The 22,248-nt window shown below is 49.1% G+C and overlaps 1 protein-coding gene across 2 annotated transcripts; it reads left to right on the top strand.

The window, feature by feature from the left end:
• Positions 1-1,383: 1,383 nt before the first annotated feature.
• nr2f5 (nuclear receptor subfamily 2, group F, member 5) lies at positions 1,384-21,510 on the top strand. 2 transcript variants are annotated; one of them, XM_076043339.1, is made up of 4 exons: positions 1,384-2,570; positions 14,177-14,457; positions 15,935-16,181; positions 19,634-21,510. In XM_076043339.1, the coding sequence occupies exons 1-4, from the start codon at positions 2,201-2,203 to the stop codon at positions 19,951-19,953; spliced, it is 1,218 nt and encodes a 405-aa protein (XP_075899454.1). In that variant the 5' UTR covers positions 1,384-2,200; the 3' UTR covers positions 19,954-21,510. The 2 variants fall into 2 exon arrangements, with proteins under 2 accessions (XP_075899454.1, XP_075899455.1); XM_076043340.1 differs by having other exon boundaries at positions 1,386-2,564.
• The last annotated feature ends 738 nt before the right edge of the window (positions 21,511-22,248 follow it).

Here is a 22,248-nt window from a genome sequence, read left to right as displayed (position 1 = left end):
GATTTAGGGGGATTAGTGCCGCGCGGTGGGAACGTTTGCACCTTTTGTCGTCGCTACAAATGAGAGAAAAGTGTGCGTTTTTTCTTCTTCTTCTTTCCCCTCCCTTTCTCCTCCCCCCTCGCACGCATTCCAACGTTACTGTAATAATTAAAATTTGACAGAAGATTTAGTTTTTGGCTCGTTTAATCTTGCCGCAGCTGTCGCTGAATTCGGGATTTGGGACGGAATAATTATACGATTAACTGATCTTCCTAGTTTTATTATAGCAGTACAAGGCTGGGGAAACAGTATTTGTGCGCTCTGACCTGTTGTCATTTATCATAGACAGCAAGGCACCCTATTTCATCACTATTTTCTGAATAAACACTCGGACTGCTGTGTTTTTAATGCCATCGATATGCGTGTAAGACGGTCTGGCCCTGCATAATTTTGTATTTGTATTTTTATCTTTATTTTTTTAAAGTCTTGTCACGATCAGGTGCATTTATTCTGCTGGTTGCTAATTAAATGCTCAGCGATTTTCTTTATGGTTGCATATATAGGTTTAACATAAGGCAGAAAGTCACGCGGAATTAAAACCCTGACAACCAAATGATATACATGTCAGCGTGCAGCACATTCGCAGATTCGATAATTTGCTGGAAATAAAACCGTGTTTCACATCAACTTGTAAAAGTTGTGTCCAGATAAAAATCTGGACATAAAGCGAGAGCAAGTCCATCAAATAACATTTAAGTTGGATTAAAAACCCCATTAAAATTAAGCACAAAACTTGTTTTCCGGAAAGTTGGATAAAAGTCTCATCATCTCCTCGTTGTATCCGGTAAAATGTAGAGACAAAATAAAAATTCATTTAAATTCAGTCAGTGTGTGCATGTGTTTTATTGGAAATGTACAAAGAACCTGCCCGTTGCATTATTTTTGACTGTAGAAAAATAATACAATTCACGTTTTAACCTCAAGAGTTACATAAATTAAAATTAAAAGCTCAAGGCACACTATATATGTATGTATGTATGTATGTATGTATGTATATATATATATATATATATATATATATATATATATATATATATATATATATATATATATATATATATATATATACATACATACACACACACACACTCGAAGTCGCTGGAAAGCATCGAAAAGCACGAGCTCGGAGAGGAAAACCACCCTGCCAGTCAAAATCTGCCTTAATTGGCAACCGTCCAATCAGAAAACCCCTTGCTTTTTAATAGATATTCCGGGCCAATCACAGACGCCCGTCGTCCCTGCGGCGCTCCCGCCGTCGGGAGGGAATATGACCTTATTTGGCAGCTGAGTCCTTATATGGAGGGGGAGGGGGCAAAGGGCAGCCGGAGCCTAGTCAGCCTGCTGGTGTCGCTTCCCCCCAAAACCGTAGTTTGGACTCGGTGAGGCGCAGCAGACACTCGGACGGAAGGACACACACACACACACATACACACACATACCAGCGACAGTGGAAATCTTGGTGGTGTATCAGAGCAACGCACGTCTTCTTGCACCGTGGCGCCTGGTTTTGTTTTTGTTTTTTTACACACATAATTATTATTATTATTATTTTTTTTTTTTAAATTTCAAACCAAAAAAGGTGCCACGAAGGGAAAGGCGGACCGCCGCGGGACTAAGCACCACTTTCCTGGGACTAGAAACAAGCCGCCGTGACGCTCGGCGTTACGAGCAAAGCCACGAGCTGGTTTCGGTTTCCGCGGGTTCCGGTTCGGGACGAGGCGACGTCTTGTGCTTCGCGAGCGAGGAGGAGGCGCGCACCCACGCCGACTTTTTGTGCGTGTTGTTTGTTTTCCGCGAGGGACGACGCGTTTATGGATCGCCGCGGCGGTGCATCGATCATGTTGAGAAGCCGCCTCGCCGTCGGTGCTGTCAGTTGTGTGAGGTGTTTGCAGAAATAACCCCGTGGAAAAGAGTCGTCTTTTTTTTGTGTGTCAACTCGAGCCACGAAAAACTCAGATTGACCCCCTTTTTTTTTTCTTCTTTTTTTTTTCGTTTTTGGGGAGGAAGTGGCGAGCGCCTCTTCTCTCCCTCCTTCTCCCCTCCCTCTCTCTCCCTCTCTCTCTCTCTCGGCCGTCCAACCGAGACGCCAGGACGGATCTTTGACCGAGTCTCTTGACTTCCCTCTCCGCGGTTTCACACGGACAATTCCGGACTGTTAGCAATGGCAATGGTAGTGAACCAGTGGTCGGACAACATCTCAGACCCGGGCTCGCAGCTGCAGATCTGCGGCCAGGAGCCCGGCGGTGCGCCGGGGACGCCCAACGGCTCCACGCCGGGCAACGATGGACTCTCCGGGGACAAGCTCCCCAACGTGGACTGCATGGTGTGCGGGGACAAGTCGAGCGGGAAACATTACGGCCAGTTCACCTGCGAGGGCTGCAAGAGCTTCTTCAAGCGCTCGGTGAGGCGGAACCTCACCTACACCTGCCGGGGGAACCGGGACTGCCCCATCGACCAGCACCACCGGAACCAGTGTCAGTACTGCCGACTGAAAAAGTGCCTCAAAGTCGGCATGAGGAGAGAAGGTAAGGGTGCGTATGTGTGTATGTGGCTCGTGTTGATGACTGGCACTTGTGCGTAATCCTGTGCGTAAAAGGCATTTACGTCAAAATTGTTAATGATGTTGTGGCGAGAGGCCTGTTAGAAATATATAAAAAGCATAACTATTATAAGGCAAAAAAAAGAGAGAGAGGCGTGTCCACCTTTTTCTTCTTTTTTTTTTCCTTTTTTTTTTTTTTTTTAAAGGGAAACAATCCATCTTTCCCAACGTGGCACACTAATTAAAACGCAGCCTCGGGGCCATTTCTGGTGCGTAAAAAAGCGCGCTCCTCCTCACGCCGCCTGTTGATCCATTTGTCGTGTCGAGTCCGTTCCACCGCCGCCGTTGTTATGGGTAAATAATCAGCCACCACCTGCGGCACCACAATGCGCGCTTCGCATTCATTTACCAAAAGAAGAGGGAGAAGAAGAAGAAAGCGCACAGCCATTCAGCCAAGTCCCGGTGCGCCGCGTCCCGAATGTGAAAATCCCTCCCATTGTCCCTTCTGTTTTAATTACGCTGTTTGCTCACCGACACCCAGAGCCGCTATAAGAGGATGCCGCTACATTTGTTGTATTGTGTTGGATTAACAACGGGTCACTTGGTGCCAAAGGGGAGCAGTGGAAGCGTGTTGGCGGAGGGGAGTGCCCCGCTTATTAATTACCGCGCGGCGGCGGCTGCATCCCATTCATGAGCGAAGGCGACCGTGCGTGTTCCTGGAGCCGAACGCGGCCAAAAGTTCTTTCTGTGGACATCTGTTGTTGCCACTGAACATCTTTGCCAATTATTCATAATTCATGGAACTTTTCTTTTTGATGGTGTAAAAGCGGGCATTTCTTTCCAGAGGGGCGGGGACTGGATGTTGGGTCAGAAACAAAGTCTGTGCGTTGACCAATCAAATCAAATGGTTGAAAAATATCATTAAATCTCATGTAGTACACCCCCCCCCTCCCCTTCTCCCCCAAACCCTCACCCCCCCCCCCTTCTCCTCCCACGTGCGAGATCACCCCCTCAAGGACACTTTCCCGTCACTCTGCTTGTGCGTGTGTGTGTGTGCGCGCGCCTGCATGCATGCCGTACACACACGCGCGCACACACACTCTCTCTCTCTCTAACACATGCACAGTCTCGCCTCAAAACACCCGCAAGGCTGAAGGACTTAAATGAACCCGTGGAAAGACAATAAATAAATAAATAAATAAATAAATAAATAAATCAGTTCGCTGGGAAATACACGAGTGAGTCCCGTGATCACTATTTTACACCCAGCACGACATTTAGAGCAATTTTTGATTTATTCATTCTTTCATCTTGTTACAAATGACTCTTGAACAAATGTACAGATAAACGTCCCCAATTGCCCGCAAATAAGTGAGAAATCTGTTGTCTGTCTCTGAAGTGGGAAAAGTCACAACAACTTCAGAGTGACATGTTTGTTGTTGTTGTTGTTGTTGTTCGATCAAATTTTAATTCAGAAACCATGCAGCCAAAGACAAATGTTTTTGAACTCCCGGTGTCCTCTGAACGGTTGATGATGATGATGATGCAAAAAATGTGATGAGAATGTGATTAATAGGATGACAGCATGATTTTTGTGTAAGCTTTTAGCTCTTTTGCACCCAAACATTTTTAAATGAAGCGTTCTCAGTTGTCAGGATTGCCTTATTAAAAAAACGTCATTTCCTTTGGAATCGGTCAGAACCTCTTTCAGCGCCGCCCCACAACATTCTGCCGGGTAGCGTGACACATTTGATTGACTGTGGCACACCATGCCTGCTGACGCGGCAGGCGCTGCAGGGAGGGTAAACAAGGACAACGAGCCTTAAGTTTCAAAATGTAATTCTTCTCCCCCGTTCATAGCCGCGTCTTATTTTTAGCAGCGCCCGCGTGTAGCTGCGCAGAAAAATGCTCCAATGTGGAGCAGGTCAACTTGCATTGGGTTTAGCTCATCTGGCGGTGCATTCGAGGTCAGCGGGATTAAACGTGTCCTCAAATCCTCTTTGTGGCCTGACTTCTGTTTATCAGATCCCTCGTCTAGTGCACAGTGGGTTCTTTTTTTTTGTTTTTTTTGTTGTTGTTAATGTCATGGCACACACGCTCTCCTGCCCTCCAACTGCGATGGCAGTCTGTGGAGTTAAACATCAGAATTGATTTCCATTAGCGGCAGGGCGAGTGAACACTCACTTGATTATAAGGCGTTAAAGGCGCTAGAATAGAACAAAATCCCCCAACTTGTCTTTGAGGCGAGTGCGGATTTGATGAGATGCCACGCCGCCCGAGACTTCCACTCTGGTTTCACGTGTGCAGTAAAACAAACCCTGCTGCGTCCCCCGAGTGCAAAGAGCGAGAACGCCGCGGTAGAAAGTGGACGGTCGGAGGCACAGCTGCTGCCGAGCTCCCCAGAGATCATGCATAAGTCATTTTTTAAACTGTGCATTATTCACCAGGTTCAACTAAGGTTGCTTTTTTTTTATTTTATTTTTTTTTAAGTTATGATCCAGGTGCAATATGCATTTTGATGTAACCAGTGTCCCTTTCCTGCGCCGTTCCAAATGAATTTAACTGAGAACATTTAGAAAATGCAAATGAAGCAAACTGCGACGTTGCAAGCCTGCGACGCTTGTGCAAAAAAAAAAAATGCATTTCAAGGATCCTGAAGGACTCTGACTTGCTTTTTAATTATTTAGGAAGAAGTTTACTTTGAAATGCACCGTATGGCGTTGAATGCATGTCACTCCAGAAGTTTATTTAAGATGAAAAGCTCAACGTTAGCCGACATTTTGTGGAGCTGCGGTCAGAAAATTAATTACAAAGAAAAAAACAACACTCCACACGTCTACATTCAAACTTTGTTTGTGTGATTGGTGAAGATGATGCTTGAAATTTCATTTAGTCCATGGATTAATGAGCCACACACTTTTCCTGATGACTGCAAGACTTTGGAGAAAAGTGTTTGTGCGTGCGTGCCTGTGTGTGCCTGTGTGTGCGTGTGCGTACATGTGAGAAAATGATTTTTCATTTGGTCACAGTAGTGTAGAGTGCAGAGGGAGGCCGTAACTACTGCGGCTGGTATGGACAGTGAACGCAACCCCCTGACAAACTGAATCAAAAACTTATTTTAATCAAATAAAACTGTCTTAAACTGACAAAAAGCACTTGGTCAGTTGTTGGTCAGCTAAAAGGAACAGCTGGCTGTGATATATGTTCAGAAAAAAAAACATGCTGTCCATCGTTGGTATGTTTGAATGTATGTGTTCTTTTTTTTAAATTTATATTCCTGATCAATTTTACTGAAAAACACACAAGGACTTAAAAATAATGGAGAAAATCAGTGCAACTAATGAAAGTTGTGTGTGTCCCCCGGCTCTCCCGCAATGTAGCTCATGAGTTACAAGCACACACGCACGCACACTTGGAGGCCAGGCTCCTATAGCTCCGCCCCCCCGCGTGCCACCGATGGAGGCGCGGGAAACTGCTGCGGCTCCGCTCCTCTCTGCGCCGCTCCTCTCTGCGCTCCGCTCTGTTAAATATTTAGCTCTGCCCCCACAGACTCGCGCCAGAGTTTCCCGGGTTGCATCAGGAGCTTCTTGGCTGCCTCTCAAGCCTCCCCGAGGGGCCGCTCTGACCCCTCGCCGCACGCCGCCCTGCCAAACATAATGCCGTGTGTCGGAGGTATTTATCCCGAGCACCTTTCCGTGACAACAAACATCTTGGGCGCCGCCCTAGCTCGGCCCCCCCCACTAAAGACCTTGGTGCTTTTTGCCATTGTCCCATCACGCGAGATGGGCATGTAGCTTCCACTGTCGGCGCCATCTCTGGGCTACGCGGGAAGCGGAGCTGCTCCGGCTGCGGGGAAAAATTTGGCCACGATTTAATTTTTTATTTTATTTTTTTTAAACGTCCGCTTGACGTCACAGGAAGCCTGAAATTCATCCCGACGCACGCAGGCACAGTGGCCCTGTTGTTGCCTCCATCACCGCGCAACTCTGCGGGGCTGCAGCGTTGACGGTGCCCGCCCCAACCCCCCCCACCGTCCGTCCGTCCGTCCGTCCGTCCGCTAGCGCCTCGACCCGTCAGAGACGAGCGTCAGCGGCGCCCGGCGGGAGGGCGGCTGCCTCCTCTGACCTATATCTCCTCGTGACAAAATACCAACAGCGGCAGCGAAATATAGGTCAAGCAAAACTGAAACATTAATATCAGGTCGGGGCCGCCGAGGCAAAGTCCAAACGTGGGAGACGGCGGCTGAGTAAACACGGCAAGCACAGCAACCCGTCCAGACCGACTGCACCTCCCGCCGTTGCGGCCGTTTAGCCATCGACTAATTCAAATACTTAACCTGTGTGTCACTGCGCTGGCAGGCATGAAGTTGTTAGCAGAGAGAGGGGGGGGGGGAAAGTCGGTGGTGACGGGGGAAGGGGGGGCGTGTGTGTGTGTGCGTGGGGGGGGGTTGTGTGTCCCCCCCCTGCTCTGGACAGCCGCCATGAAAAGCTCTCCGTGGATGAGCTTAACGTTACACGAAGGCACGTGGGCGTACGTGTGAAGTCTTTGAACGCATCAGGGTGAGCAGCGTCCTCCAGAGTGCTGGAGATAAAGGTGACATGATGGGGGGGGGGGACAGATCCTCAGTCAACCAGCCTCTATCACTCCGCTCTTTGTTTTTGTCACTGAAGCGGCCCGGCCTGTTCCTGCACGGCTCTCGTGGGTTTTCAGGCTCGCCGCCGAGCTGCTCGGCCTCCTCGCCCGCCGATGGAGCACCGGGGGGAAATATGCACATTTATATTTTAGACACCTCGTTGATGATCTTATCTCTGCTGCCTCACTGGGAGTGTTGCTGTACTGGGGGGAGGAGGGGAGGAGGGGAGGGACAAATGTTTTGCCTTATTACAGCAGCAGCTGCAACATTTATGACATACGGCATGCTGGGAATGTGAGTCCTCCCGGTGTTCCAGGCTTCTTCCATCAATGCATCAGTTTTTAGAGCCTGACCGTAACCCAAATCCAAACCCATTAAACACATTCTTTGAAAAAGAGAGAGAAAAAAAAAAAAAAGATCCAATATGATGCTTTTTTTTTCAGGTCTTTATTTTTAGTTTCAGACTCGAGTGTCACAACTGTGAATTTATAACAAAATGCCGTTTTTAGCCCTGCGTCTACACCGGCGTGACGCCTGGCCGGTGGTTTTGTCGTCACCCATTTCAAAGGTGTCATTCAGGTATTGGTGGCCTTTGTGACATCCCAAAGGGCTTGTTCCAAGAGCTTTGACCCAGAGGAAAGTGGGTCAGCAAAAGAAGCTTTTGGTTGTTTTGGGTTTTTTTTTAGTGATTTTGAGTCGCGTCTCAAAGCGACGTTTCCGCTGTGCAGAATTTTTAATTAGGTCTTTCTTTAAAGAGAGATTCAGTGTGTCTCCACAACTCTGGACACTTGGGTGGACAAACGATATTAAAAGTAGTTTGTTTTCGGTCTTTTTTTTGTGTGACCTGGCCCTTTAAATTCTATCTGGTTACAATAAACACTTTGGAATGTGAGGGCACCTCAGGCTGGAACAAACTGGAAGAAGAGCCCACGTACGTGTGACAGCTTGATGTATAGTGTGTGTGTGTGTGTGTGTGTGTGTGTGTGTGTGTGTGTGTGTGTGTGTGTGTGTGTGTGTGTGTGTGTGTGTGTGTGTGTGTGTGTGTGTGTGTGTGTTGGGAGGGAATGCACGTGCTCGTGCCAGGCGGCGAGGTGATGGCAAGTGTAAATAAGGATAACATGAATCAGGGTCAGCGAGTTCGGGGGTGAGCTGTGTTTACTAATTAATGCAGGAAGTGGCTCATCAAATTCTGAGGGCGAGGGAGAGGGAGAGAGCGAGGCCACTGCATCCTCGCTGCAAAAAAAAGCGACCGAGCTTCCTCACGCAAAGCTCCTCTGCCCTCTGTGTGTCTGTCGCTCTCTGTCTGTGTCACTTCCTCCACCGCAGCCCCGGCGCCGCCTCTGGTCGCTCCGGCTGCCTGCTGCGGCTCCCTCGTGCTCGCTCGGCGCACGACTGGGGACTCTGTAGCTCTGTAGCTCCCCGTAAAAACACAGAAAACGTGAGGAACGGTGCCGCCGATTATGTCGTCGTTTTGTTTTTGTTTTTGTTTTTTGTTCATCAATGGGCGCAGCGGCTAACGTCAACTACGCGGGAACTAGCATGTGCTAACCTGGATGTGATCCAGTCAGTTTAGGCGGGAACAGCTTCCAGCGCAACGTGTTTACATTCAAGTCACTTTTAAGCTTCTTTTGACCGTGTTGGCAGAGGTTTTTGTTGTTGTTGTTGTCAACCCAGCGATTCTGCCCTTAGTTTAGCGGGCTGCTAAGGTCCATGATGTTTACTGGCTTGTTTGCTAAACAGATTGCCAAGCTAACGGTGAGCGGTGTTAGAGAACCAAAACGATGAGTTAAGAATTGGCCCAAAAATGTTGTTTGGGTTGATGACTGTAGAAAATGCCCAGGACTGAATGTTTATTCATGAAAGCGGTATTGTTTCACAACTGCATCCACACACACGGCTCACTCGCAAGATGAAATCTTGACTTAACACACATTTGACACAAACTTTTACTCTGCTCACAAACTGTTGATAACATTTTCGTCGGAAACACGTTGACCTTTTCTTGACTTGATCCACGTGAGACAACTTTTCAAACAATGCATTACCATGAGCCTTTTCCCGGAACATCGCATTTTAAACCCCCCAGAAAATCAAGCGGCTTTAAAAAGCTGCTTTTCAGTGACTTATTTAGAAAATACAAATTCCTCTAATATTTCTGACTTTGATCTGCACTCGCGGTTCAGGGTTTCATGCTGCTGCGGCACAGAGGAAGTGAATCGTTTTGATACCAAAAGACGGGCAACTGGATGACGTTAGCTTAGCGCTAGGAATTTTAGCCGCGGCATGCACACTCTGCCAACACGTCTTTGTTTGCTTGTTCTCTTTATCTCCGACCCCCCCCGCCCCCCACTAAACTCCTGGTTTACACATTAGCTTCTCGACGTGCCCGGTCCCAGGGCACTGACCTGTGGGGTCAAAGTTCAGCACCTAAATAAATAAATAAAAACCTGTGGAGTCGCACAAGGACTTGCCCTGCGTCCTCGTCGCCACTAAAACTTCCAATCCTGTCCTTGGCCCATTGTGTGGCTGTGATTTGGTTTGGTTGTCGTTAGCATTGTGAGCCTGACCTGGCCTCCAGTGGCATGGTGTGTCATAGTTTACCTGTAAACAACTCCTCTGGCTTTTACTGTTTTTAACATTTTTTACAGGTAGACTAATAATACTAACGCTATTGTATACTAATTCTGTCACCTTTTTTTTTAACGGGAGCGAAGACGGATCAAGTCGCTGATAAGCGGTGCAATTCTCCGTCAATCAGCATCAAGAGAAATTTGAAATTCGAATTTCTGACTTTTCAGGCGACTCACAAACTCACAGAATCCAACATGTTGTGGATCACGCCATTGTTTCTCACACACACACGCACACACAGGCTGGCAGATGCTGCGGCGCTGCGGCGAGGTCACTTCGGGTGACGGGTTGACTCTGCTTCCCGCCGGCCGAAAGCGTCGTAGCTGGGAAAGCTGCTTATTAAACGCGACTGTTAGAGCGAAGCCGGATCTATAATGCGTCTGCGCCGGCCCGGCCCTGTGACCTTTCAGTCCAAATGTTGATAGGCCTTAATTGCATTTAGCTGCAGTAATTCCAGCGATGGTCCCGACCCAGAGGCTAATCCAGGGCAGCGGAGGCAGCGAGCTGTGCGCGCTGCCAGCTGCCGTTCGCTCCACTGGCATTTTTTATTTTTTTGGGGGGGGGGAGAAAGTCGCAGCTGAAGCGTCCCATGACACTTGTGATTGCGTGCGCTTTGTTCCGCTTCTTTTTTTTTTTTGTATTAGCGTGTGCGTGTGTGTCTGTGTCTTTGTGCCCTCATTTCGTACCTGAGGATGTTTTTTCTTTTTTTTTTCCTTTGTTTGTTTTTTGTTCCCAGGAATTCTGTTGATCTCATTTTATGTGTGGGGGTTTGTATGGAAGAAATGAAGAGAATCAAGCTTTTTTTTTTTTCTTCCCTTGCCCATCGTCACTCAGCCTGACTGCAGACTGCATGATGATTGTGGCAATGATTTCACAACAATTAAATGGAGCAAAGACATGGTGCACCAATGAGATAAAAAAAAGAGGGAACAGCTCATCCCAGATACCAAATATCTGACTGTATTCCACCCCCCCACCCTCCCCACCCCTTCACACCGCCACCCTCCACTCTTCCTCTCTATCTCTGACCCTGGTTTGCGGTTTTATCCGCCGGGCATCTGGTTGTCTAATGTCGCATCCGTCTGCCGTCCTGTCGGTGCTCTGCGGCGCTCGTGTTCGTCTGCCTCCTCTGCGACCTCCCCAATAATCTCCCTCCCTGCTGCCGCCGCTGCCGCCTCATTTCTTCCTTTCTCGTCGCTCCTTCGTGTCATGTCAGCCAGCTGCAGGCAAGGAGAGGGGAAAAAAAAAAAAAGCCCCCCCCCCAAAAAAAATGGGCGCACGGACGCACGCACGGTGATGTGTCTCTGTCAGAAGAGCTCAAGTGCTCTGCCTCTCAGCCATGAGTGACCCCCCCCCCCTTCCTCCTCCCCCCTCCTCCTCCTCCTCCCGTCCCTACAATGGGGCTTTTGAAAAGTCAAGTGGATCAAGTAGATTCGCCGGCGTCTGCCAGATAAGACGAGGGAGGGGGAGGGGGGGGTGGGGTGGGGTCAGAGGAGGCCGCCTGGCGTTTGCGCAGGTAGGAAATGAAGTTTGAAATGTTTGATCTGGGCCGCTGAGCTTCACCGGCCGCCGTCGCTGTTGGTGAGTTTTGCGACTCGATTGATCAGCCGATCAGAAACCCGGTTTTGCGCTCTCGATAAAATGACTTGGAAAAAGTGTCTTCGTGTTTCAGGGGCGTTTTTTGCGTTTGACTTCCTCTTCATCAATTTATTTTTTTTTAATTTTTTTTTTTTTTTTTTGGAGATTTCGCCGCCGTGATGCGGTACCTTGGCTGCACCGCCATCTACAGGGCGACACTGGCACAGTTCCTCCGCTCAAGTCTCTTGATTTTCATTTCTTTTGCCGTTTTTTTTTTTTTTTTTCCTATCGTGGCTTTTCATTGTGTTCTCAGCGAGACCCAAAGCGCTGCACGTCAGGTGCAGTCAGGTACAGTGGCCTCTAGTGGTGAGTTCCCTGCTTGCATTCAGCAGAACATGTCTCACCTTGCTTGCCTTTACAACCTTTTTGATTTGAGCTCTCGGGAAAACATCGGAGCAGACAGCGGCTACACAGACTTTCATCCAGGCATTAAAAAAAAACAAAAAAAAACACATTTGTTTTTTTTTTCCAAGCGGTGGAAATGATTCCAGCGGAATTGAGCCAGCGACGACGTGCACGGCCGCTCGATCTTTGTGAACCTTTTAGCGCCTTTTGTGCTGTTTTGGTTTTCTGCCGGTGAAACGCTGCTGTTAATCCGACAGCCCCCTCCCCCCCCTCCCACCTGCCTTTCCAGCGTGATGAGTGGAGAGTGCGGCCCGGAGTGGCGAGGAAGAATGTCCCATTGTGTGACATGCAGCAGCTCAGCTGGTGCGAGACGCCGCTGTTTGCCCAAGGAGACGGCATTCCTGTCGGCCGAGCGCCGGTCGACACAGGCCTCTACCTTTTGTGCAAAGGTATTTTCTTCTTCTGCTGCCGCTGCTGCCGCTGCTGCTGCTGCTGCTGCTGCCGCCGGAGGACGAGGACGACGACGACGACGACGAGGTCCCACCGGAGGCATTTTTATGACGCCGCCGCTGAGCGATTTGACCTCTCGTTTTTCTTTTTTTTTTGTTGTTTTTGTCTCGGCCGTGCCGCCGTGCGCACGGTTGACACAGCTGCTGTGTGCCGGGCGACAGGTGACGCCGCGTTCAAAAGCATTTTCCGCACGCACGCACGTGCACACCCGGCTGGCCCTCTCCTCCTCCTCCTCCTCCTCCTTTTCTTTTCACCCCCGCCCACCACCCCCACACGTGTCACGCCTCCACCTGTCCCTCCATGTAACCTCCCCTCTCCCCTCCTCCCCCTCCCCCATCTGAGGCCTGACATTTCTGAACTTTGCCCTCTTTCTTTGCACCCCCCCACCCCCACCCCCACCCCTTCGCCTCCCTCTTCTCGCCTCCTCACCTCACCTTATCGTGCCCCTGTTATGTTTTTCTTGGTTTGTTGTTCTTTTCACCCCCCCCACCCCCTCCCCACCCCCCACCCCTCCCGGCCTCACCCGGGTTGCCAGTGGGCCGCCTTTTTGCATCTTGCATTTTCGCAGCCTCTCGCCCTCCGCTGTGTAACAGTAGATGCAGTTATTAGTCAGACGGTCGCGGGACGACGGAACAGGTGTTTTCCAAATGGGCCTCCAAGCACTCCACGCATTGTGTGTGTGTGTGTGTGTGTGTGTGTGTGTGTGTGTGTGTGTGTGTGTGTGTGTGTGTGTGTGTGTGTGTGTGTGTGTGCACGAGTGCTTGGCCTCTGCCTGCCCTTTCCGCCGCGGGCTGAGCCATTTGCCAGCAGGGGGAGGAGGAGTTGGAGGAGGGAGGTGGAGATGTTACCATATGTACTGGTGTGCAGACTCGTGTGTGTATTTGTGTGTGTGTGTGTGTGCGCGGCCGCATAGCATGCGTAGGTGTGAAGAGGTGTTCCATCTTCACCAGCTGCTGCTCGTCATTACTCATTGATGCGCCGGTGGCGAGCGGCCTTGGCCCTCTTGGCCGCTCGCCACCGGCCGGCTGCAAACGACCGGCGCTGACATATTGAGGAGTTGGAGGGAGAAACATTCGCTTGGCTTTTTTTTTTGTTTTTTTTTTTACTTGTTCGCCGCCTTTGACCCCGTTTTGCCCCGACCCCTGGCGCCCTCCTCCAGCACGCATTGGGCACGCCCAGTTTCCCCTCTCTTCACGGTTTCGGTTGTGCACTGTGTTGAGTTGCACAGCAGCTTCTGCATAATCAGGTATTAAAAGAGGCAGATTGTCAAAGGAAGCACAGTCTCAACGATGACTTCATTAACAATCAATTTAAAATGATATTTCTTTAATACAGCAACAACCGCAAACTGCCCTACTTCTGTTTCACCTGCGCAGACTCCCGGTGCTCCAGCACACCAACTTTTCTTTCTTTTTTTTTTATTTATTTTTTTGACCCAGTGCACCTCCTTTGCATCTGCCAATCATGTGTCTCGGGGGAACTGAACAACGCACTGGCACACAATCACAGTCCTGCTCTGTTTGCATAGCTGACTTTTGTCAAGGTCATGACCTGACAAAATAAACTTGCATGTAGAAGCAAATGGCACTTCTAAAGCGTGAAAGGAAAAAGCAACGGCGGAAGCAGTTTTCCTGGATTCCCTCAAACATTCAGTCCTTTCAATAAGTTGTCACGCTGCTACATTTTGTGAAGTGATGCATTTAGAAAATAAATACCCTGATGAGCGACTTTACCGATGTTATTGAAGCGTTCCCTGTTCAAATGTCCATAAACGCACTAAATGGCTAAGGACTGAAATTAACACGGCTCTCCTGCTCTGTTTGTGTTTTTTGCTCCCTCAGCTGTACAACGAGGACGCACGTCCAACTCGCAGAGCAGCCCGGGACAGTACATGAGCAACGGCACCGACCCGTACAACAGCCAGCCGTACCTGTCCAGCTTCATCTCCCTGCTGCTGCGGGCCGAGCCCTACCCCACGTCCCGCTACGGCGCCCAGTGCATGCAGGGAAACAACCTGATGGGCATCGAGAACATCTGCGAGCTGGCCGCCCGGCTGCTCTTCAGTGCTGTGGAGTGGGCCAAGAACATCCCCTTCTTCCCCGACCTGCAGCTCATGGACCAGGTTGGCTTATGTGTACTGTGTTTATTTTGTATGTGTGTTGTTGTGGTTGCTGCAAAGTGGCCTCATACAAGGATTCATTTTGACTTTGATCACGATAGTATGACTATTTCTCAACGTGTAACTGGGAGAGCGCCCCCTCCTGGCCTGGCTGACTTTGGTCGCCTGCCCAGCACACCTGTCCCGAGTCCATTGATGGAGAAACGCAGAAACCACATTGTCCACGCCGTGCACTCAAGCCAACGCCCAACTTGAAAGATGTGTTGTCGCCCCCTGTGATGTCACAAAGGGGCACTGTTCCAGACACTGTTGGCTGTTTTGGCTCGCACTCTATGAAAAGTTCCTGGTTGCTCACTACCGGCAATAAGAGACCCTGGTGAAAGTGCATGTTAATTCGATTGATTATTCTTTGTTTATTTGAAATTTGCGTCCCTCGATGATCACTCGGCGCCGCTCGGGGAGGCTTCCACGCCGTCGTGGACTCACACGGCATGATGACATTTATTATGAATAGACTCGACACGCGTCCAGCACGGGGAGATTTACACCGGCTGTAAAGTCTTGGCGCAGGCGAATCGTCTGACCTATAAATACTGCGAGCCACCTTGTGCGCACACGGATACGTCGAGCTGCGCCTGCACTTGATTGTAAACACAATTCGCTGCCGCGTTCTCACGCAAAACCTCTTGTTGGTATTTTTTTTTTTTTCTCTTCTTCTGTCCAAACAAATGACGTTCAAGGTTAATAAATGATCGTAGTTGCCTTTGAAACCTCCGCGTTCCTGTTGTTTAACCTCCGTGGAAATGAGCAACATTAATGTTGCTGTCATAACGCAGCTCGTCACATTCTCCTCTTATCGCCCTTCATAAAACAAACAAAACAAAAAAATAGTGTTAATAAACACTTGCTGACTCATCCTGAGTCAGCCCTCCAGCAGGAAACTACGTATTTTGCAGAGAGCGACTCACCCTGTAAATGATTAAACAGCCTGTTGACGTTCACTGGGAGTAAATGGCATTTAAAACTTTTTATACTGCAACTAATAGCTGTTGTAAAATGTGCCGATGGTGAAGGGATGAGTGAGTGAGTGCAAGAACAACAGTCTGTTTTCTTTAATTAAATCAGGTACCACCAGTTTACTGCACAGTCTTTTGCTCCTGATTGTGCAGTTTCTCTCTTTTAAAAGCCACAAAAAGGGTCAAATGTATGTTTTTAATTAGCATTTATTTATTTATAACTTACTTATTACTTAGTTAGTTAGTTATGGCTCTTTGTCATGCACCTGTAGCTCTTCTCGTTATCTCGAGTTTGAAATTCTTCATTTGAAACTTAAATGTGGGCATTTAAAAACAGCTTTGTTTTAATAAAACAAAATAATTGGCTAGTGTTGTTTGTTTGTTTGTTTGTTTGTTTGGTTTTTTTTAAAAAAGCGTCTCATCAGAAGACACTGTTTAACCTCTGCCTGCTGTCTACCTCCTAGGTGGCGCTGCTGCGCATGTCGTGGAGCGAGCTCTTCGTCCTCAACGCCGCCCAGTGCTCCATGCCGCTGCACGTGGCGCCCCTGCTGGCGGCGGCCGGCCTGCATGCGTCCCCCATGTCGGCCGAGCGGGTGGTGGCCTTCATGGACCACATCCGCATCTTCCAGGAGCAGGTGGAGAAGCTGAAGGCCCTGCAGGTGGACACGGCCGAGTACTCCTGCCTCAAGTCCATCGTCCTCTTCACCTCTGGTGAGTTGTGAGCGCAGACGGCGTGAGAGCTCGATGGTCTGACACAGTTCAGGGTTGTTGTTTTTTTTCCCCACTAGTCGCTGGATTTATATTTTTATCCAGGAAAGTAACAACTGCACTTTACTTGTTTGTTTGTTTGTTTGTTTGTTTGTTTGTTTTGGTTGCTGTTTTTATTGCAGAACTTTCTGCTCCGTCATCCAAACTTAAACTCAAACTGTTTGTGACTCAAGATTTAGACTTTTAAACTTCTGTGAATATGAAAATATTTGTCACACACTACAGAAAATCATCAACTGGCCATTTCTGAAAATACAATTAAATTTACAATTACAATGTGCAAGTCCCACGTGTGAGATTTCAAGGGATTTTTTTTCCGTTCACAGCTGCTTAAAGACACAGAAAAACGACACACCTAATATATTCGACGCGACTAAATCTCACACGCTGGCTCTTTAATTTTGAACGCATGCTAGCTAGCAAGTCATTCCGAGGCTTTCCACATTTTGCCTGCGGTTGCGGTCCAGATATCGGCTTCATGGGAGGAGTTCTCTCCGAAGGCGGCTGATCTTTGCCTGCCAGACTTTATCCAACACAACTTTGAAAATCAGCAGATCGCAAAATAAGGAAACTCGCGGAGGAATATTTTTTTGTTCGTCTTCTTGCGCAACTGAAACACTTCCTTCCACTGCCGTGTCGCAATCCGGCCACGCTGCTCAGCGTCAGCCGCAACCTTTTCACCCCTCGCCGCGCCTGACCGCAGTGTGAACCCCGCCGCCACTGCAGCAGATACCGTCTCACTGGCTCCATATGTAAATGCTGCTGCCACAGTCAGTCAGTCAGTTGGGCTCTGACCTCTGTGAATCCCCCCCCCCCCCTTTTCCTGTAATTTGATCGTTTCCTCTCTACAGTAGAACCCTGTCGAACCCCGAAAAAGCAGCTTTAGCCTCGCTGGAATCAGCTTTTTTTTCTCTGGTTGGTTCCGACTGGTTGCATTTACACCTCCCAGACACTAGAGGCGTTGCACTCACTCCTGCTTCAATATTCTAATCTACTGGGTTTCCAGGTCGAGTTGCCATCCAAACCAAAATATGAGATTACAAAGAACTCGAGTGCATCCTCAATGTGCATTTACACTATTTCAAATAACCTGCACTTCACAAAGGGTTTATTTAAAACCATTGTACCATTGTCACTGCGATAATGTATTATTTCACGACCTTTAATCATCAAATTTCCTCTTAATTATTTGTAAAAACAGTGTCGGGTAAATCCCATTGAAAGAATTCCTGCAACTTGACAGCTTTATAACAGAGACTTTGACTCTCTCTTTACGATCTTGAGGAACCCCGGAAAGGGGCGGGGGGGAGGGGGCGGGACTTGTTTTGACCCTGCTGTACATACAAACCCTGTTGAGGTTTATTCCTCCAGTCAGCTGGCTGCCGTGCCCGCCAAAATACTGTCACGTCTGGGGCGCCTCAGCCATAGATCATGCTTTGTGATCTGTGTGGCAGTGAAAGTGGATGGCGAAGAAGACATTTAAAAAAAAAAAAGAAAAGAAGAAGAAAAAAGAAAAATCGTGATTCCCCTCTTTCTTGTTTCCTGCCGTCTCGTGCGCACGTTCGACCGACACGAGAGGCAGCAAACTGCTCGCCGTCTCCCGTCTTTCATCAGCCATCGCGCCTCCACGATCCTCCATCTATTATTGAAAGCAGTCATCCATCCAACCCCGCGCTCCCAAAAACCCGAGCCCGGCCCCGGGACCCCTGCCCCCACCACGGGAGCTGAATTATGTATGGTGGGATCCAGCGAGACGGCAGGATTCGCCACAGCCCCGGCCGTGACCTACATAACCCCCCAGTAGCCCTGAGCGTCCCATGTGACCCCCCCCTCCCCCCCTCCCCTTCTCCTTCCCGCCCCTCCCCGCCCCGTGTGCGGGCAGATGTAGCCACATGTGCGCACACCCCCCCCCCCCCCATCCCCCTCTCCTCACCCGCCCGACCCAGCAGCTCTCATCGCAAGAAAGGCGGTTCAATTCTGACAAATGTGCAGATATCAAAGCAGTTCTTTCACAAAAAGGACAGAAAAACCTGACAGAAAAAATGTGATTAATGTGAACAGATGAGCCCACGCACACACACACACACACACACACACACACACACACACACACACACACACACGGTACGTCAGTAATAAACCTGACTCCTGCGGAGCCAGTGGGATGAGCTAACAAGCTCAGACAAACACCAATCGCCTCCCCCCCAGTCCCCCTCCCCCCCTTCCGCTGCCCCTGCCACGCCAACTCCCGTCAAAGCCACATCAGAGGCGGGGCATCTCGGCTGCTGCCACCCTGATCCCTCACCGCCGCTGACCCCGGTCGGTGTGCCCAGGCATCAGACAAAGGAGCGCAGCGCTTGGCGTGGAAGGGCGCCCGCAGAGCTGTCGCTTCAGCACGCGAAGTGGTTTCACTCATGAGGGAAGGGGGGGAGGGGGGTGGGTGGGTGGGGTGGAGGAGCAGCCCCGCTAATCCCAAACACAGGCTGCTTCTGCCTTGTCACGCAGGACCCGGAATGGCCGGACACGTAGCAAAAAGCCGTCATCCATCTGCCCTCTGCTCCCCCTGCTCCTCAGAGGTAGGAGCAGAGGGTGGAGGAGGAGAGGGTGGAGGAGGAGGAGGTTCTTCACTCAGAGATGAGAATAAAGGGATTGGCTGGGGGGAGGGGCTAGGAGGGCCGGGGCTTGACGCTCAATTAAATTATGAGTTGCATTGCATTTCTTTCTTTCTTTGTTTTCGATTGTCGCTGTGTAAAACAAATGGATGGGGGTCGGGGGGGGGGGGTTTGATGGGGGTAGTGGGTGGGGGTAGTGGCAGAGAGGGGAGTGGGGGGGGGAGCCAATTGTGCATCATGGTGCAGGACTGACTGTAAAAAAAAACATCTTTATTTTGAGTTCACACATCCGTGACCTGCTTTGTTGAATCCCCCGGTGCTCTGCAGGGCCCTGCACACCATGAGTGTGGTGCCATGCACACACACACACACACACACACACACACACACACACACTCTCTCTCTCTCTGTTTGACCATGTGACTCTCTGGTCATGGCAGGCAGGACGGAAGTGTGAGGAGTCGGGAGGCAGGACGTGACCTCCAGCAGCAGGGAGGGAGGGGGAGAGGGATGGGGGGAGGGAGGGAGGGAGGGAGAGAGGGAAGGAGGGAAGGAGGGAGAGAGGGATGGGGGGATGGATGGAGGGAGGGAGAGAGGGAGTGAGGGATGGAGGGAGGGAGAGAGAGGGATGGAGGGAAGGAGGGAGAGAGGGAGTGAGGGATGGAGGGAGGGAGAGAGGGATGGAGGGAGAGAGGGATGGAGGGCTGCAGTGTCGAGCAAAGTTTCAACGTCAGTGGCATCTCTCTAAATATTTCACTACCCCCCCCCCCCCCTCTTGTGTAGACGCCATGGGTCTGTCGGACGTGGCCCACGTGGAGAGCATCCAGGAGAAGTCCCAGAGCGCCCTGGAGGAGTACGTGAGGAACCAGTACCCCAGCCAGCCCACCCGCTTCGGCCGCCTCATCCTGCGCCTGCCGTCGCTGCGCATCGTCTCCTCGCCGGTCATCGAGCAGCTCTTCTTCGTGCGGCTGGTGGGCAAGACGCCCATCGAGACGCTGCTGCGCGACATGCTGCTGTCGGGCTCCAGCTACAACTGGCCCTACATGCCGGCCGTGCAGCGCGAGAGGCCCCTCTCCATCCACTACAATGAGAACGGGCCCTGAGGGGGAAAAGGGGGAGGAGGAGGAGGAGGCAGCGAGGAGGAGGAGGAGGCGGAGCTAACCATTTTTTAACCCCTCCCACTTGTCATTCTCTTGGTTTGACTCGCCTCCCTCCTGCGCCATTCCACAGAACTACACACACAAAAAAAAAAAAAACCCTCCACCGTCATCACCATCATCTTCATCATCATCATCATCCCGTTCTGAGCCAGCAGATCGATCACAGCGCCCCCTTGCACAGACTCGGCGCCGCCCCTCAGCTGGCGGCTGATTGGAGGAGGATGGCTTTCCAAGAGCGGGCGATGGCGCAGTTCACCAGCAGGTCTGTTGGACTCCACAAAGAGAACCAGGAAGCAGGAAACCCGCCGAGCAGGGTGGATGTTCCTGAAATTATCGGTGCTACGCCTGCGTCTTTCAGAGGCCGAGCACCAAACATTGCAGCGTATTGGACACCCCAGCAAGGGCTTCAAGCAAACAGGACTCCGCATCGGCGAGCACAGAGCCCCGGTGAGCGTGCAACATTTCGGACAGAAAAAGCCAGAAGCCATTAAAGAGGAGAAGGAACGAGACAAAAACGCCAAAATGTCTTGGACTTTTTCTGTTTTCTTTTGTTTTCTTTCTTTTGCAGATGTTCACATATGTGCGTGCGTGTGCGTGTGCGTGTGTGTGTGTGTGCGCGTGTGTGTGTGTGTTTCTATTAGCACTGTTTCTATGGAGGGAAACCCATAATTGTGTCCATATGTACAGTATATTGTTGATTCATAGGCATCTATAGCGTCCGAGGGGTTCGGCGGGGAAAAGCTCAGGTTTTTAACGGGCGGGTTTGGCGGCAGACACGACGTCGCCAACGGCAACGCCGAAAAGGTTGAATACACAAATAAATAAATAAATAAATAAACCAAGTAAGAAATCCGGCAAAAGAATTCCCACTCATCAGCTGCCTGTGCCAAAGCTGACAAAGCCCATTATTGTTTGGAAATACAAAAAAAAAAAAAAAAAGTTTTTTGTCATAGTGTTGGTGATTTAAAAAAGAAAAGGAGTTATAATTAAATGTTTGTCTATTAATTTGACTATGTACTTATTTTGGGTTGTTGTTGTTTTTCTGAGGGTCTCAGGGGGACAAAAGGTGTTTGTAAAAGAGAAACTACAGATGAACTACAGATGAAAGTTGAGGCACTTGTGTAGTGAAGTTGTAAAATATTCACCCCTGTAAAATCAGAGCACAGTGAAATTCTCACCACGTCCCCCCACCCCCTCCCAAATTAAACTGACCCCCCCCCCCCCCCAGTAATATCACACTGCTCTTATCACAGGTGTGGCGCGTTATAATAGACATGATTGTCAGTATTTTGTTTCCATTTCTGGACCTTGAACTTGGAGTTTGATTTTTATGGGGGGGGGGGTGGAATGAAAAAAGAAAGGAACCCGCTGTACTTGCCTTAGAACAAAGATTTTGTCACTGAGCATTTATCTTATGACTGTGCCATAAACTCTCGTTACCTGTTATAACAGGTATTATGTCTTGTCGGGACAGGAAACAAACTTGCATGATTTAAAAGAAATATATATATATATATATATATATATATATATATATATATATGTATATGTATATGTATATGTATATATATATATATATATATATATATATATATATATATATATATATATATATATATATATATATGTATATATATATATATATATATGTATATATATATATATATATATGTATATATATATATATATGTATGTATATATATATATATATGTATATATATATATATATATATATATATATATATATATATATATTTCACCTGCACATATGAAGAAAATGAAAAAAAGTTTTAAAAAAATCTATGAGCCATGCAAGAATACTTATTGCAACACATCTTCACATTTCGAGGTGGAGGGCGGGGGGGGTGCATTTCCGCTCCTCGTCGTTCTTTGAGACGCCACATTTGCAAGTTTGTTTCTGTGTCCCGATGATGTTGTCAAATAGGGAAACCCCCCCGCCCCCTGGACTCGCATCACTTGAGCGTATTGAGCTGAAAGCGGTCGAGTCGAGTGTCACTAACCTCTGAAAAGCTCAGTCTGAGTTACAGTTCTACTCCAGCCGGACGTCCGGCTGCGGCCTAGCCTAGCAATTCTTTCATTTGTTCATTTGTCTTTTTTTTTTTCTTTTTTTTTTTTTGTCCCCATTGGCTGGAAGCAGGTTTGCCCCGCCCACTCACCTTCCCCCATAGGGCACTGTGTGATCTATATTCAGTATTTGTATTGCTGGAAAGGAGAATA

The sequence above is a fragment of the Nelusetta ayraudi genome, unplaced genomic scaffold, assembly GCF_046127955.1.
Source record: "Nelusetta ayraudi isolate G7.1 ecotype Tasmania unplaced genomic scaffold, CSIRO-AGI_Nayr_v1 ptg000074l, whole genome shotgun sequence".
Classification (NCBI taxonomy): Eukaryota; Metazoa; Chordata; class Actinopteri; order Tetraodontiformes; family Monacanthidae; genus Nelusetta; species Nelusetta ayraudi.
Note: the sequence above shows the minus strand (reverse complement) of the source record. Positions and strands in the feature narration are given on the sequence as shown.